At 32.2% G+C, this 16113-nt stretch overlaps 1 protein-coding gene across 2 annotated transcripts in view; it reads left to right on the top strand.

Annotated features, from left to right (window-relative positions):
- Positions 1-16113, top strand: part of LOC118196732 (uncharacterized) — a 154578-nt gene that overhangs the window by 67275 nt on the left and 71190 nt on the right. For both annotated transcript variants that reach the window (XM_085820212.1, XM_085820211.1), the window contains exon 2: positions 6458-6607. In XM_085820212.1, the coding sequence (XP_085676338.1) occupies positions 6458-6607 (150 nt within the window). The remainder of the gene's footprint in view (positions 1-6457; positions 6608-16113) is intronic.

Here is a 16113-nt window from a genome sequence, read left to right as displayed (position 1 = left end):
GGTTTGATTCACGTACAGTACATAAGAATAATTAACACAAAAAAATAACGGGATAGCGATATATCTTCCATTCTAGTTCAAAATGATATTTTTAATATATATGTGGGGTATAATGGATTTCTGAAGCACGAGACGAAAGTATAAACTACACTTCTTTATTAACTACTATGATTAAAACGTCCTCCACGAAGGCATCCTTCCCTTAAGGCAGGTAGCCCTCGAGTGCTTTGCCGTAATCTAAAAAACCAACCGTTAACTACTATGATGAATTAGAAAGCTGGTAAAATTTAATATTGACATAGTTGTCGGCAACCCCAAAGGAGATAGCACACTTCATAATCAGTTCACGGGAGAAGTGTACGAAGTCCTTGTAATTCACATCTCGGGGATCAAGTTTAAGCGTTGCTAAACAACAGTGTCAACCTTTCTGCACGATTAATAACTCTTTCAAACACCTGCCAGACGTGTGCAGAAATTATGTAGGAAAGTTCGGCAATGAGGCTATTCGTCTTGCAGCCTTTGCGGAAAGCCGTCTGCTTTGCTTTGGGAATGCATCTGTTGAATTTTGTTTTCCAATGGCAAATTATGAACAATTACAAATGTAACCCAGTCCATTAATCTATACAAGGCCGAATGTGGTGGTCTCTTTATTATGGAGGCACCTAATAGGTGTGAGCCGCCATCGCCTTTCCTATGAAGGGACGGGCAGTTACAGCCATGCCTTCTCCGGGATTCGAACCCAGGCCCTTCGGCATCACAGTCAGCTTCCCTAATCACTACACCGACTGGGCGGCTCTCTTGAAAAATTTATAAAAATAATTAAAAATTAAAGTGTTTTTAAATGACTCAAATGAAATGGCTAAATTTTTGGATTAAGCTGAAATTACAGATTATGGAAAAACAATAAATAGAAAATTTCATGAAAATGTCGATATTATCAAATATAAACCAAATTCAATAAACATCACGTAATCAAAATTTTAAGTGCTGTTTTGGGAAAAAAAACTGTGAGAAAAATTTAATGTAAACTTAGAAAAACTAAATACTTTGTCATAATTTGAAACAAAGAATCGAAGTATGTAATATAAAATCTGCATAACTTGTCAAAGTTGCATGTTAGACTAAGGCTATGTGTAAATCAAATATATGCCATGTTTTCGAGATATTAAAACTAAAATTTGAAATTTGTCGATTAGCCGAAAAGAACGACAGCTACAGAGGATTTCCTCCCTTTTTTTCTTCTCCTACCACTCTCCCTCTTTTTATTTATTTTTTTTTATTGTTTTATTTTTTATGTGTATGCGTAAGTGCGTGTTGATATGATAACATATGATCTCTTGTATTTATGAAATATGTATTATTATTTCTAATTCTCTATGTTGAATACCATTAACCGGGGTTACGTTTGCAAAATAAGTAATCACTTATTTGCACACCTGTCTAAGTTGTACGACCGTCTAGAGTTTTTCCTGACACTACTAACTAACGGAAGAGCTGTCATGTATTATAAGCGAGAAGACGTAAGTATCACATGATCTGGCCCCGCCTTTTTTTTTCCTGTTCTTGAAAAGACGATAATTTAAGTTCAGAAAACCTTTCATGAAAGTTGTATAGGAAGCTTAAACTGTGTTACATTTATTTCTATATAATTATTATTTACAGTAATACGTTCAGTGCAATCCAAGTCTTTAATATTTAACTAATTTACTCTAATCTTGAATCTTTATCTATACATATATCAAACCATCGTTCAAACAGCTTTAATTAAAATCTAAACCAAATTTCAAATAAAAATGAAAATCTAGCAATAAAAGAAAAATTGTAACTTTATTATGGTCACAATTTATGATCTAGACAATTAAAAAGTAGCTGATAAAGCTGCTATTCACAAGCTGTGAAAGCAGCAGCATCTTCGGCTAGCTATTTGTAGTAACGCAGAGAAATTGAATTTGAACGAAAACTTTTAGTTGACTGAAAATAAATTTTAGTCTAATAAAATTAATTAATTTTAATTCACGCATCTTGTAGGTTATCGAGTCCTCTGGCCTAGCAGTTAAAGGCCGTTGCTAATTAAGCCACAGAGAATTTTCATGCAGTTCATACGGCCATAGTTGATTACATTTTAGTCAGTCAGACCTGTACATTTACATCTTCTTAAGAGTTCATATGAGTAGCTTCTCATTTACATATTTCTCAAATGGTCTAATAAATAAAATATAGAACAGAAGAATAAAGGGTTAATTGTTATAAAAATAGTAAAAACCTTATAAAGGTCCTTTTAATACTTTGACGTGTTACATTACATGCTTTACATCCGAAGTAATAGATTCGACGGGAGAATGAATAAAATGATTGGAAATTAAAATAAGCAATAAGATCAAGTATCCTGAAGCTTTAACAGTTAAAACTTCAGCTTATTCCTCAGTAACTTTTACAATAGTGAAATATGCATCTACAACGTAAAGGATAAATTATTACGATAAAGCACTTTGTATAAAAACGTTTAGCATCCTAGCATGCATTTATTATTGATTTTAGGATTATTTAAAACGGAACACAGCAGTGAAAATTCACTTACTTTCATTTAATATCATACAAAGCAGAAAGAGTTTACTTCATGTTACATGGATAACTTTTGATTATTGTGAATAGTATCTTTTTTTTTTTCCGAGAACGAGTATTTTTCCTCTTTATTATTCTACAGTTTTATAAGGTAATCTAAAGTTTAATCCACTATTACTATATCGTTTCGAGTAGTATCGGCACAGAGTTGAATGCACTTACCAATTTTCAATGGCTTGTAACTCCCTGTGTATGTTCCAGTCATTTATGTTCCAGTCTTTCCGTAAATAAACTTTTCCACCGGCTTATAGTATAGTTCCTAGTGAACAAAATTTCTACGATACTTCATCTTACATCACTGAGTTGTAATTTTAGAGGCTGCTGAAAACAGCGATGAGCACATCTTTCTATGGAAAAACCTGTCCAAATTTTCGTCTCCCTCATCGGACATTTTTTATAGGAAATTTAAAAAACAAATTTGTTCTTTCTTAAGGAAAATTTGTCATAAAAGGGTATAACATTAACAAGAGTTTAGTTATGTTATATTGCTCAGTAACTAACGATAGAAATTGAGGAAATTCAGATAGCAAACCGATTACTCAATTTAAAAAATAAAATCATATTGCCCAAAAACCGTTTGTTCGACATGAATACGATGACTATCCATAGGCTTGTTTACTCAACTGAAATCGCTTGCTGGGGAATATTATCTGTCGGCTGCGAAAATAAACTTCAGAACAACCGAATTGAAACTACGCTATTAAATGAGCCCTATGTTGTAAGTAATAAATACCGTAAGATTTCGTGATACCGCACCAACATATAACTTTATTTATTTTTTGTTTATTTTATTACTTTTGCCTTTCAAAACTAGAATTTAAGACATGGATGTCTAGATAAAAAGGAAAGTGCTGCTAGAATGATGGCTTTCTGATTAATGTGATAATGCAAACGAAGAGTAAGTAAACCAACAGTTTAACTTTTATTTGAGTGGAAAAGAGAATGTGATTTACTACATATACGTATGATTGCATACACAACGTCCGTATGTCCGTAAAAGTCCTTATGTGACCTTTACTTTTGCAGCCGTACGTTGTGGACGTATACTTCTAATAGCAAAAAGGCTTTAGATAACGTAAATATTCTTGAGGGAAGTTGTTTCTAAGCTCAAATTTAAAACGATTCATAAACTCTGGGAAGCAGTGGATAAGAAATGAAAATTAATACTCCTAGAAATTTTACCATAAAATTTTTTATTATAGAAATCCCGATGCAGACTTATAATCCAGACATAAGGCTATTAGATCGAATATTTAAAAAATACTCTTTACATTTTAAATATTTAATAAAACTCCCCAAATTCGTTCGAAAAATGTATAAACGCCCTCTGTATATGTAATTTTTTTCCTTCGAGACTTATCTTCCTTTATAAGAAGTCTTACGAAATTATGATTTCATAATTATTCATTTTCAAATAAGACACTAATTTAATACTCACTAGAAAAAATAATCAGCTCAAAATGAAATCTCAGACAGAAAATATTAATCCGACTTTTCTATCGATTTTTAGAATGCTTGTTAGAATTAAATAAATTATAATTAATTTATTTAGAATTGAATAATTGTTTTCTCTAAAAATCTAACTCCAAGCACAAACATGATTTTGAGAAATAGAAGATCTTGACTAACACCTGCTTTACTTTAATAAGAGGCTCTATGAAGGGATCATCCATAAATAGAGTCCTCTGTGTCGCCATGTGTTATAACTTATAGTACAAAGCAGCTTTACCCTGATATAGTCTTCCAAGTCTGCCATAGATTAAGCCCGTCGAATGTGCAACTCTTGAATTATAAGTTAATGAACTAATTCTAAATGTGAACGACAGTTAATTTATTGTTTAGTATTGAAAAGATAATGTGGCCGAAATGTTTATTGTTGCTTTTATTTGTTAGAGTTTTCTCTTAAGAACAGCAATGATATTATTGTGTATCGTTAAATTTATGGGAATTTTAATTAGCCTCATAGAAATTTATGAGAACTTTAAAGTTATATTGGAAGCTGAAAATTAAATTCTAACTTAGAAACTTTAATAACAGAAATGTAACGTTCAGAAAAAAGATTATACCGCAATTTTGTAAAGCTGTATTTGTTTATATAATATCACGACAAGCGAGCATGCAGAAAAAAATTAACACGTAAATAAAAAGTGAATAATTTCAAATTGCAAATTATGCAATATTTAAAAATCTGAAGTTAGAAAATGTTTGTGTTTTACTTGTATCAATATTCCTTAATTCGTTTCATTTTTAGAAATCATTACATATGGAAAATAGCAAGGACATTTGTTTAATATGTAAAATCTGGAAACGTGTCTTTGCGTAATTTTGCAGCTGTTTTATTTTTCACTACGAAATTTTGTACAGCGATGTTTCGAAACAGAAGTTTTACTTTTCACTAATCGCTTTATATTTTACTGTTATGTTATGTTATTCCCCCCCCCCCCTGGAAGTTGTTTAGTGCGCTGGTAGAGATCTGTTATCTTGCACCAAATGCACAAAAACGTTGATCCTGGCGGTTTCAGTTGCTCCAAGGGGAGCTCCTAGGGCACTCGGAGTGGCTTGGTGTAAATCACTAAACCGATAGAACCTGTGATTTAGAGGAAGAGGAGGATTCCAAGAGTTTGCGGGCACGATTCCCTCCAGTGATGGGTATCCCGCATACTACTGGCAGGCAGCATCAGATTTCCTTTTCTTCGTACTTGAGGGTTACACTGTGGTCACTTTTTTACGATGATGTTTTCCCTTCGCATTGTTTTATTTGTGACGTTTTCGTCTACGATGTTTTTTCCAGTAACAGCAAAGATGTCGGTTTATGCACTTTTCAGAAATTCAGATAGAATCCTAAAACCAGATTGGATTTTTTCATCCCTCTGGGAAAAGAAAATTCAGTTTTGTTTTCAAAAGTTCTCATTTTGCTAAAACACGCATTATTTATGCATAAAGCTTACATTTTTTTAAAGAAAATACTTTTAGAAGCTTGCTGAAAGAAAATCCTTTACCTTAATTTAAGTATATTTTGTGGGATTATTTTGATCTTATATTTAGTTAGAACAGTAAGTTCTGAATCAAGGTAAAATTAGAATTAATACCTGAAACATGAAAATTAATGTATAATCAATATTATGAACAAAAGCTACGTTTTTATGATATTCGGTTATTGTGTAGAGTCATTAGGATTTTTGATGTTAGAAACGTGAAAAACAAACGAGCAATCCCTTAGCCGGGTTGGACCCTGGTCCTCTCGAATACGCGTCAAATATGCTTTCAATTATAGCACGAAAGCATACAGAAAGGAGGGAGGAAATACCTTATCATTCGCAGAACTTTTATAACTCGTAAAAACTTTGCAGTCTATTAAAGAATTTAGATTTGAATTTCGAATTGTTTTACAAAAATTCAGAGTCGAGTAAACTTCTTTATCTATTCCTGAATATGCTACAAGGTTTGAAATTTGTATGCTCCTTACAGTCACTGGGTAAATAAATACCATGACTATTCTCGATCATTAACTGTGCGCATTAGTATTGCGATATTATTACAGTCTTTTTGTTCGTTTTTGCTGTTAATTTCGCTCCTTATTTATTTAAAAATACTTTAGACTATTTAGAAAGGAATTAAAATATTCTAACTTTACAAACCATGGAATTTGCGAATAACTGAGATTAAGATAAAAATATGGATTTGTTGCTGCTAATAGGGAAGTAAATCAATTATAATAAAAATCAGAAGTAATATTGAAACACAGGGGCAATGTTTCAGTTTTGCGAATGAAATATTAATATATTTTAAATATATATTACTGATGATGAAGTAATATATATTTTCTTTTTTGCAGCAAGATATCCCAGCAAGCAATTCTTTTATCAATCCACATAAAACTGGTCTACTTCAAAAACTGGTAGGAAGGGGATGGCTTTATTCTGGAACCTGGAAGCCACGTTACTGTGTTCTGGACGGATCCAAATTTTACTTTTACGAGAATGAAGTAAGTATTGCTTTAAAGCTGATTTAGAATTTTAGAATTAGTTCTATAGAATTTCTTAGAATTCCTAAAAATATTCAAATTTTTATTTTTTGTGGGTGCAAACGGAATACTTCTTTTCACTTCCATTTTATTATTATATAAAATTATCAGTAAATTCAATTGACTGATTTTGTATGGAGTTATATTAAGACTATGGTTTAAATAGCTGCGTAGCAATGGAGGAATGTTTATAATGAGTTGAAAAACAACGATATTTCACGAAAGGTTGTGGTAATATTAAACTATGAGCTGTATTGCATCAGAATTAAAAAATTTTCTTCTACAGTTTATTGTTCAATGTAGATCAATGTTGTTCTATCGATTGTACATTCCAAGTTATTAACGTTTATATTCTCTGCACTGACGGTATGACCTTAATTAACGGTCTAGCTATATAATGGGTTTAGTAGGGAGCAGTATCTAGAACACTGCAGCATGTGAGTGACAACTTAGGACAGCAGAGGTGTTTAAAAGCTGAACTATACATTATTACACGCATTCGCTAACCGCTCCACGTATACTTAATTGGTTATTTTTCCCACTTAGCTAATTTAATGCAATGCTGCAGATGAACTGAGCTTTACATTTAGAACTTACAGCATGGGACCTCAGTGGAAATGAAATTAATAACAATTTTAACCCACATTTGGAAATTATACCCTGAACTGTTTGCACAATCCTATAAACATGAAACAGTGTGCTGTCACACGAAATTCATAACCATGGTGGAAGGAAAATGTCGTATACGTACTGTTGAGCTGAAAAGAATGCCCATACCAACATTTTTGTGATTATTTCAGTAGTTCAGCCAATTATGTATAGTTCAGCTTTAATATGTAATGTATAGTCCAGCTTTAAGCCCTACCGACAATTTGTCACCAGGAGTTTTGGTAAGCTTGATCTCCTGAATTAAGAAGATTATCTCCTTAATAGAGGAGCTGATTGAGATGATCTACAGCCAGTTAAAAGTTTACTTTTTATCCTCGGTTGATTTTTTAAGACCATCTTATCTGGTGCACTGGACAGATGACTTCGCTGCAGAGCCGAAACTTTCTTTGTCACTATTCGGAGATTGTTTTCTTGGACTTGATGAATTTCCTAACTGTTTTTGCCATTATGGGCTTTGTTCATTCATCTTATTGCAAAAATAAATTGTTTTCCGAACTGTGTATGTGGGATGGTGTTCATGGTCTCTGTATTCGTAACCAGGGGCTTAGCAATTTAATAAGCATTCTGTACAGTATTTGTTTAGGGATTACCCACTGGAATCCGTTGTAAAGGTAAAGAAATATTTTTGAAGTAAATGAAGGACACCTTTTTCATATCTCAGTAACTTAAAGTATTTTATAATTTACTTCATGCAAAGGATGATTTTATGAAACATTTTATGCTTCAATATTAGCCATTAACCAAAGATTTAAATTTTAAATTGTTAGGCTTTATGTTTGTTAACCTATTATTTTTTATCTTTACTTTCAATTGTACTTTTGTCGGCTCCCTTCAGGATGTAAATTATGTAATGCGTGTTCTTGAAGTCAAGAAGTAAGCTTATGGCAGCGACGCTGGTCTTTCCTGCTAAGCCCAGCTCTTAAAATTACCTAAATCGGTTTTATCCTTTTGTTAGAAGTGTTGCTCGCATACTTGAAAGCCTAAATCAAACCTATACATTAGGACATGCTTTGCGAATTCCAAGTTATTTGCTTAAATATTGATTTAATGTTACCTTAAATCCCTCAAAGAGCGATGACTGATTTTTATAAAATACGAGCTGTGCATTTGTTTAGTAAAGGTTTTATGAGTAAAACCTTCATCGACGTTATAGTTACTTCATTAAAGACTAAGACAGATGAAATAAATCACCTCATGGTTTACACGGAATGAGAATTTAAGTATGTAATTCTTAGGTCTTCGTACAAAATATTGGTTAAATATCACCACGTAATTAGGATTGCTGGAAAATTTATTCCATACATTTATTTTGAGAGTTAATGGGAAGTATTTTTTCTGATACGAAACTATTATATTCCTAAGTTACTAAAAGCCTTACATTTAAATTAATAATCATAAAACTAATTTAAATAGTATTTAAAATATAAGCACCTGACTTATTATAATTTTATGTACTATGTAAGCCACATAATGTATTGCATTTATCTGTACTACGTAAGTTTTTAAACATATCAGCGTAACTGTTTAGCGTTCCATAGTCTTTCAAAATGAGTTAAGGTAACCATTAACTGTAATAAAAACAAATTCAATTTTAGAGAAACTTGGAGGGGAGAGAAACTAGACTAAAGCAATGATTTATTATGCACACCTTTTTGGCCTATTACCCATATTACACTCCATTAAGCTTTGCCCCTTGATGTAACACTAACCTTCTGGAATACGTTCTTGGAATAGAACTACTATCCTCATCAAATAAACAACTCCAGAAGAGAGATTTCTTTTGAGAGAGGCTAATAAAATAATCTAAAAATAGTGACTAAGACAAGAAGGATGAAGGAGAAACCATCCGTCTTGCAACTCCTCGCAATATTTCTATTCCTGGAAAATGCGAGTTTCCGTAGTTTTTGTAAGATGTTGTAGTCTGGCAGGCAAGTTATGTCGTCTTCCGCGCTTATGTCAACAAAGAATGAGCTTGGGAAGCATGAAGTTGAGTTACTTGTTTAAAATATGAAATTTGTTGCCTAAAGGGCTAGAAAAAATATGAAGTGCTACAAATGTTTGGATTTGCTACTCTTTTTTCACAGGTTTTTGCAAAGATTTGTACCACCGTGTCCGTCAATTTGGTATTGGTGATTTAAGTTATCATCAGTTTAGTGAAGCCCAAAGATAACTTTGAAATTACAAAAATAAATGGTAAGTTACAAAATGTGCACCAAGGGAGAACGGGTCATAACGTGGAAAAATAAAATAGCCCAAGATATCCGTTACAACATATCTATCCCACAGCTATGTTGACCATATAATCATATACATGCACGTGCGATTAAAGACGATATTTTCATTACTCAATAGAATTTTTCTTGTGAGTTTGGTTATTTTTTTCATTTAACGAACTATCAATACACTAAACATTACAAGTTTAATATGTTATCTCTTAACAATAAATAACAACAGTATTGCATTAGAACAGCGGATTTTTATTACTTACGGAATATTTCTAAATTATAAGAAGCAATTGATTCGTTTCGTTCTTCAATTGTATTCATTCCGAATGATATTTATACGAATTAACAAGCAGAATTAAGGAAATTTGTTTTGTTTTAATTATATGAAGTTTTATCATTGCTAATTAGTTTTTGACGTTTTTCTTAGGAAAACTTTCTGAAAATAATAAGCGAAGAGTTTAAGCGCATAAGTTAGAACGCCACTCTGTCAAAGTTGCAGTTTCGAGTATTATCCGTGAGATGAAATAGTTAGTTACTGTCTTCATATAACTCACTGAATGACGAATCAGAAGGATCGTGAGTTAAAATCTTAACTGCAATTGTAGGCCTTGAATGATAAACTGAGGTTATTCCTACGTAGTAGTAGGAAGCTTTCTCTAGCATCGTTACAAAAACACAAAGAGAACATCGGAAATGTGAAACCGCATCCGGTCAGGTTACGGAGTTAAAACTCTTGGCGCTATTATTTAGGTAATTATTCAGAGTTTCATTCTTAACTAGAATAAAGCAAAGGCTATTGCCAGACTCTTTTATATTAAATGTTTTAAATCTGTTTTGTCCTATGCATCCCTTTTACCATTGCTTGACGATCATTATCCCCCCAATCCTTTCTAAAATTAGAAAAATCCATATACATTTATTTAAATTTAGATCACTTGTAACGGCTTTTATAAATTTAGAAAAAAAATGTAGAAAATATTAATAAATACCAAAGTTTCAATAAAAGAATTTTTTATATTCATAAACTGAAGCTAAACACTTAACGGATAAATAAAAGACTGACCGCATTCCTCCTTGAAACTATGAAAGTCTCCCCCTAGGGAAGATTTCTAGCCTGAATGCGAACCCCTGGTTTAGAAAGAATGAAGAACAGACTAACTGCGTGGAACAGGAATATCTTAGCTTTATATCCAATCTATATTTCATGATTTGCAGTATTTTTTGTTTAGTTTTATTGCAGTCCTGTTTGGCATTTGGTTTTGAGGTTGATGATTTTCATTACCTAAACACTTGAAAGACTGGAAAAATGGCTGCCTTATCTTAATAGTCAGGGCACTCAGAGTCCAAGTTCTGTTTCCTATGTTAAGTACTTGATCAGTGTAATCAAGTACTTTTCATAGGAAATAGAACTAAAAAAAACTTGATCAGAAGCAGGTAAAAGAAGCTTATACACAAAAAAAAAAAAAAAAAAAAGATTTACCATATATTCCGGCATATAAAGCGCACTGATGTATAACGCGTTTGTGTAATTTCAAACTACATTTTTTAATTTTTAGATATATTCGCCTTATAACACGAACCCTTTTCGTTATGAAAATACCTGAAAGATACACGTGCGATGCTGTTGTCCTTCAAAGTCGCTCATACGAGGATTTTTCCCAGGCTTTCAAAAAATGGTATACTGAATTGACAAGCGGTAAAGGGGAACAATATATGTGTGGAAAGAAATGCTGAAGGAAGCAAATAATTCTGCAAAGAGGGTGAATCGTATTCAATGCATCTGTGCAAGAGTGAATGTTATTGTAGAATTTCAAGAAATGGGAGAGGCGTTTCGGATTTCGGGTACTTCCGACCCGAATAAATTCGCGGAATTAGGAGTCAGACGTTTACTCTTTCTGTGGTCATTTGAAGCTGTGGTTTTGAAGTGAACATTTAATTAATCGCATTTGCTTTAGCTAAAATAGTTAAAGCAATCTAGTGTTCCTTTTGATAGTTGATCTAGTATTCCTTTTAGTAGTAAATATCGTTCCTGCCAAACGAAGTAAACATAGCGTTGGTTACAAATGCAAAGTCATTCAGTTTGCGAAAGACAATGGAAACCGTACCGTGGCAAGAATGTTCAGTGTTGGTGAAATCGCCCTATTTGAACTGAAGAAAACTGTCACAATAATTAATTTGACAAAGACTGAATGTGCTTTGGGTAAAGGAGTAATGCAATGGCCTATTCTAGAAGAAAATGTTGCGAACTGGGTCCTAGAAAATCGCGGAATCGCCAGTAACAGCATTTAGGTACATCTAAAAATCAAATTTTTCAATGGGCATCTTTCCCTTATTTTTAAAACTATCCTTTTTATATCCGGCGTATAATGCGCACCCGTTAACTTTGATCTCATGTTTTGAATTAAAAGTGCACGTTATACGCCGGAATATACGGTACTTTGTTTTCAATGATTACGTACAGAAATCTTTTACACTATTCAATTCGTTTCGAATAGAAATTCGATTAATTTTGTGAAGTTTATTCTTTGGTAGTATAGCTTTGATATTTATTATATGAGAGTAATTAATATGATGTCTTTGCTGTAACGAAACCTCAGCATTTTGAATAAAACGTAGAATGGATTTAAATTTTTTAATAGGGAATGATTCATGTGACTTTGTCTTTACAAGAATTCAAGAGTGAAATAAACATCGCTCTTTAATATGGGACTGCAGATTGCAGGAATTTTAGTTTTATTTTTAATGCTGTCATTTACTGAAATATCATACATTAATTTTTGGCTTTAAATACGCATGCTCAGTTGTTATTCAGGTGAGCGGCCATATGTACTAAAATCAGCCAAACAATCCTCATTTGTAGATTCAAAACAACATGGACCCACTCTATTCTTTATTTGGTTGTTGTTACATGAGGGGGGATGCATCAAAAGGCTTGAAGGCTACTGACTGTAGTGTATGCCTGCTCTAAAGAATTAAATCACATCTGCTGCTGCGGACTGAAGTTTGTTTTCGAGAAGTGGGGCAGGGATTCAAGTTTAATTATTTCATATGCAAAACGTTTAATCATTTCATATCCCTCATTTCATTCAAAGAATTTTATTGCTCTATACATAGAATACAAAGAATCATAGTTAATCCGTTTCGACTCAAGAGTTTTGTTTAAAAATTAAAGAAGTCTGACTCAAAACAGACATTGCAACATTACGCACAAGTTTTATAAACATTTTTAAGTTTTACTAATGTTTATTTTAAAACTTTACTGGCCTTTCATATTTTCCTCTTCCGGCCAGAATAAACGCGGTAGTTTTATTATGCAAATTGTGCTTGCAAACTCTTAAGTATTTAAGTTATGGCTTTTAGCTAAGAAGAGAGAGAGTGAGACTTCTCGCCATTTTACTTCACGCGCGCTTCACTCAGTTGCTGTCCGCCTTAGGCCAGAAACGTATACGTAAAAATTTATAAGGCCAATCTTAGTGTTACTAGTCTTTGTAGAATATTTGAGTTTAGCTCTTACTTAAATTTAGTACGTTCAGATCACAAGTGCTCGTCTTTGTATCCCGAAGTGCGGGAGCACCTGTAAATTGTGGAGACTAAAGGGTAATTAAACCCTTTTTATCTTTATCATATCTTCTACACTAGCTTAGGACATAGTTTTAAGTAAATTCACTGTTCTACTCAGGCCACCTACATGTTTGCTTAAACAGATGAGAAGAAATAGTAGTTTTGATAGTCTGACTCGTAATTTCACAGCCGTATCTTAAAATCTGAGCAGATTCCCTCAGAAAATGTGTTCATGTTTGAAGCTTTTCTGTTGATTGTCTGCACTCCTTCTGCTTAGGGAATTAATCAAAGAAGTAGCATAGCACTAAGCAGTCTAATATTTACCAAACAGCGCCATCTGCAAAATCTCTTAATGTTACTTAACTACGAAAGAGTTTCATTTATCGCAGGTGATGTGGATGTATGCTTCTTCAGGTGTTTATTCCACAAATAGTACTCAGGCCAGACTCGAATGAAGAAATTACTGATTTAAAGCATGAGAGAGTTTACTGATGTCAACCCAAGCGTCACATTTTTCGATTGCAGTTTTTGTTTTAAATTTACGTAACATTTGAATAATTAATATTTCTCTATAAAAATCATCTATATTTTTTATCTCGCCTTTTATACTACAGAGAAAAACGTTTAAGCTTCAAATACTAAGCTGGAATCTGAACAATAAAGTCGCAAATTTATTTATTTTGAAAACATCATTGAAAATTCGGGATTGTCCTAAATGGGAGATTGTCTTATATTCGGAGTACTGCGATGCATGTATTTACATTGTAAGATATTTTGATGTATAGATCACTTAAATTACATGTAGAAGATATGTATTAAGATTATCTAATTTATTGCATAGTTACAATACATATAGGAAAACTAATTTTATTTTTATTAATACCAAGCAAAGATTTCTGGAACAGATTCTCATTTCAAATCTAATTTTAGATTCTCATCATGTTTTGCAAAATAAATAAATACTTGTAGAATGAGAATTTTTTTAATAGCTGTTATTGTAAAACTTGTCAATAGTAAGCAGTCATGCAACCTTGAATTTTGTGTACTAAAAAGGCGATGTTTCTCGTTCAAAAGGATCTATAATTCTGGTTAAAAATATTTTAACCATAATTTTGATCTTATGGTCCTTTAGTGCTACATTTTTATATAGCTAAAATGACACCTAATAAGCATGAAATGTATATTACTAAAAAATATTTATGATATGATTTTTAAATAACTAACAATTTTCATCTCAATTTTACTTGCATTTAAATGTTTCAACATATATTGAGCTCAAGCATAATACAAAATGACAAAAAGTACTTTTTTATTTTTCACCTTTGCCTTTCTTCAGTAAACAACCAGTTGAAACTTAACTTTCCTGAAAGAATATTTTTAACTGTATGAAAGAAATGAAAGACATGAAAGACATGAATAAAATTAAAGTAATCTGAAAAAAAGTAAAATTCTGAATTGTTTCAGATTTTAAGGGTCGCCCAAAAGGGTTTGTTACGCTCTCGCTGAGCTCGCAGTCTACCAGTCTGCTATTGCATACATTCCTGCTAAACATTATTTATTTATTTGTTATCTTTTTAGTTTTATTATTAAGCGTCGCTTTCTTCGCATATATGCCATATACAATTCAACAGCAAAATTACAAAGATTCTAACAGCAGCATATGTTTAGAATTCTGATGCAGTGTTCAGTATTGGCATAATTTGTTTTCTTCAGTCTTTGCTCAGTTTATCATATCAGTGTTCTGTTTAATTAGTAAGTTAGCTTTTAAAACCTTTTTTTGTCTTTTTATTATTAACGTTTTATGTGTTAACTTTAGTTATTAAGTATCATGTTCTTCGCACTTATGCTATATAAAACTAAATTTAACAGCAAAATCACAAAATATTTTATAAGCATACTCATAATAAGAGTTCTACTAAATAAAAATGAAATACACTTTATGCTTATAATTAATGAGAGAATAACAAAACTGTTCACTAAATAGAGATGCTCACTGTGAGAGATTTTTTTTTCTGTAGTTTACAAAAGTAAACCTGCCTCATATACGAGAGAACATTAATTTCTTAAGTTCTGTATATGATTAAGTTCAGAATTTCTAACAACAAAATTTCATATTTGGATGTTGATAATGAAACTTTTATGCGCAGCTTCAAAGTGCAATATCCTTTGAGACTAGCCGACAAATTAAAACAAACATCTATTTTTTCATAGCTGTTGATATCCACACTCACATTTATTTACTTTCAGAGATAAAAGTTCCTTTTTCGCTTTATTTATGATACTACACGAATTTCTGATAAGTAAAAATATTTTCAATGAGTCCTACGTCTGTTCATTAAAAAAACATCCGCTCTTATTTATAACGCTGTATTGTTAGTGTCTGTTTATTTCCTTTTGGCATGCTTCACTCGTGTTCCCGCAACTGATAATAAATAAAGTTTAGAATTTGGGTTGTTTCCGTTGATTCAAACATAGCTACATACAACTCAAGTGAAAGGAGCCAACTTCTCATCGGGAATATTTAGATGAGTATAGATTCGATGGTTAAAATATTAATAGTAGTTAAGATAATTACTAGCCTTGCAAGAACGTGATATAGTATGGTTTCGACAGTGAAAACTCCTGTAGTCAAGGCCTTTCCATTTTGCGAGTAGTGTTATTTTATGTTACGCTTCCACAGTAATTATCATCTATATGGCCTGGCAGACTGGTAATTCTGACACCTATTGCCATTCGATATTTTTATGTTGATTAATTTTAGCAGTTATCGTTCTGAATAAAAAGATGTGAATTTTTTTAAAGTGTGCTTATACGTACTTAAGTATAGTTGTGTTGCGGGATACACACCGGAGAACACATAGAGTAAGCGAAGAGCATACAAAGTTCAATTCGTCTTTACTTTAATAAAAGGGGTGTTTTGAACAGGTCATCTAGATGAATAATTAATAACACGTATACGTATGTGACCATGTTCACTCATTTACCGTCTAGTAAATGCAAATAACACCTGAC

The sequence above is a fragment of the Stegodyphus dumicola genome, chromosome 7 (genome assembly GCF_044657685.1).
Source record: "Stegodyphus dumicola isolate Sdum_Otavi_A_Nest chromosome 7, ASM4465768v1".
Lineage (NCBI taxonomy): Eukaryota > Metazoa > Arthropoda > Arachnida > Araneae > Eresidae > Stegodyphus > Stegodyphus dumicola.
The sequence above is the reverse complement of the archived record's forward strand: the minus strand, read 5'-3'. Positions and strand labels throughout refer to the sequence as shown.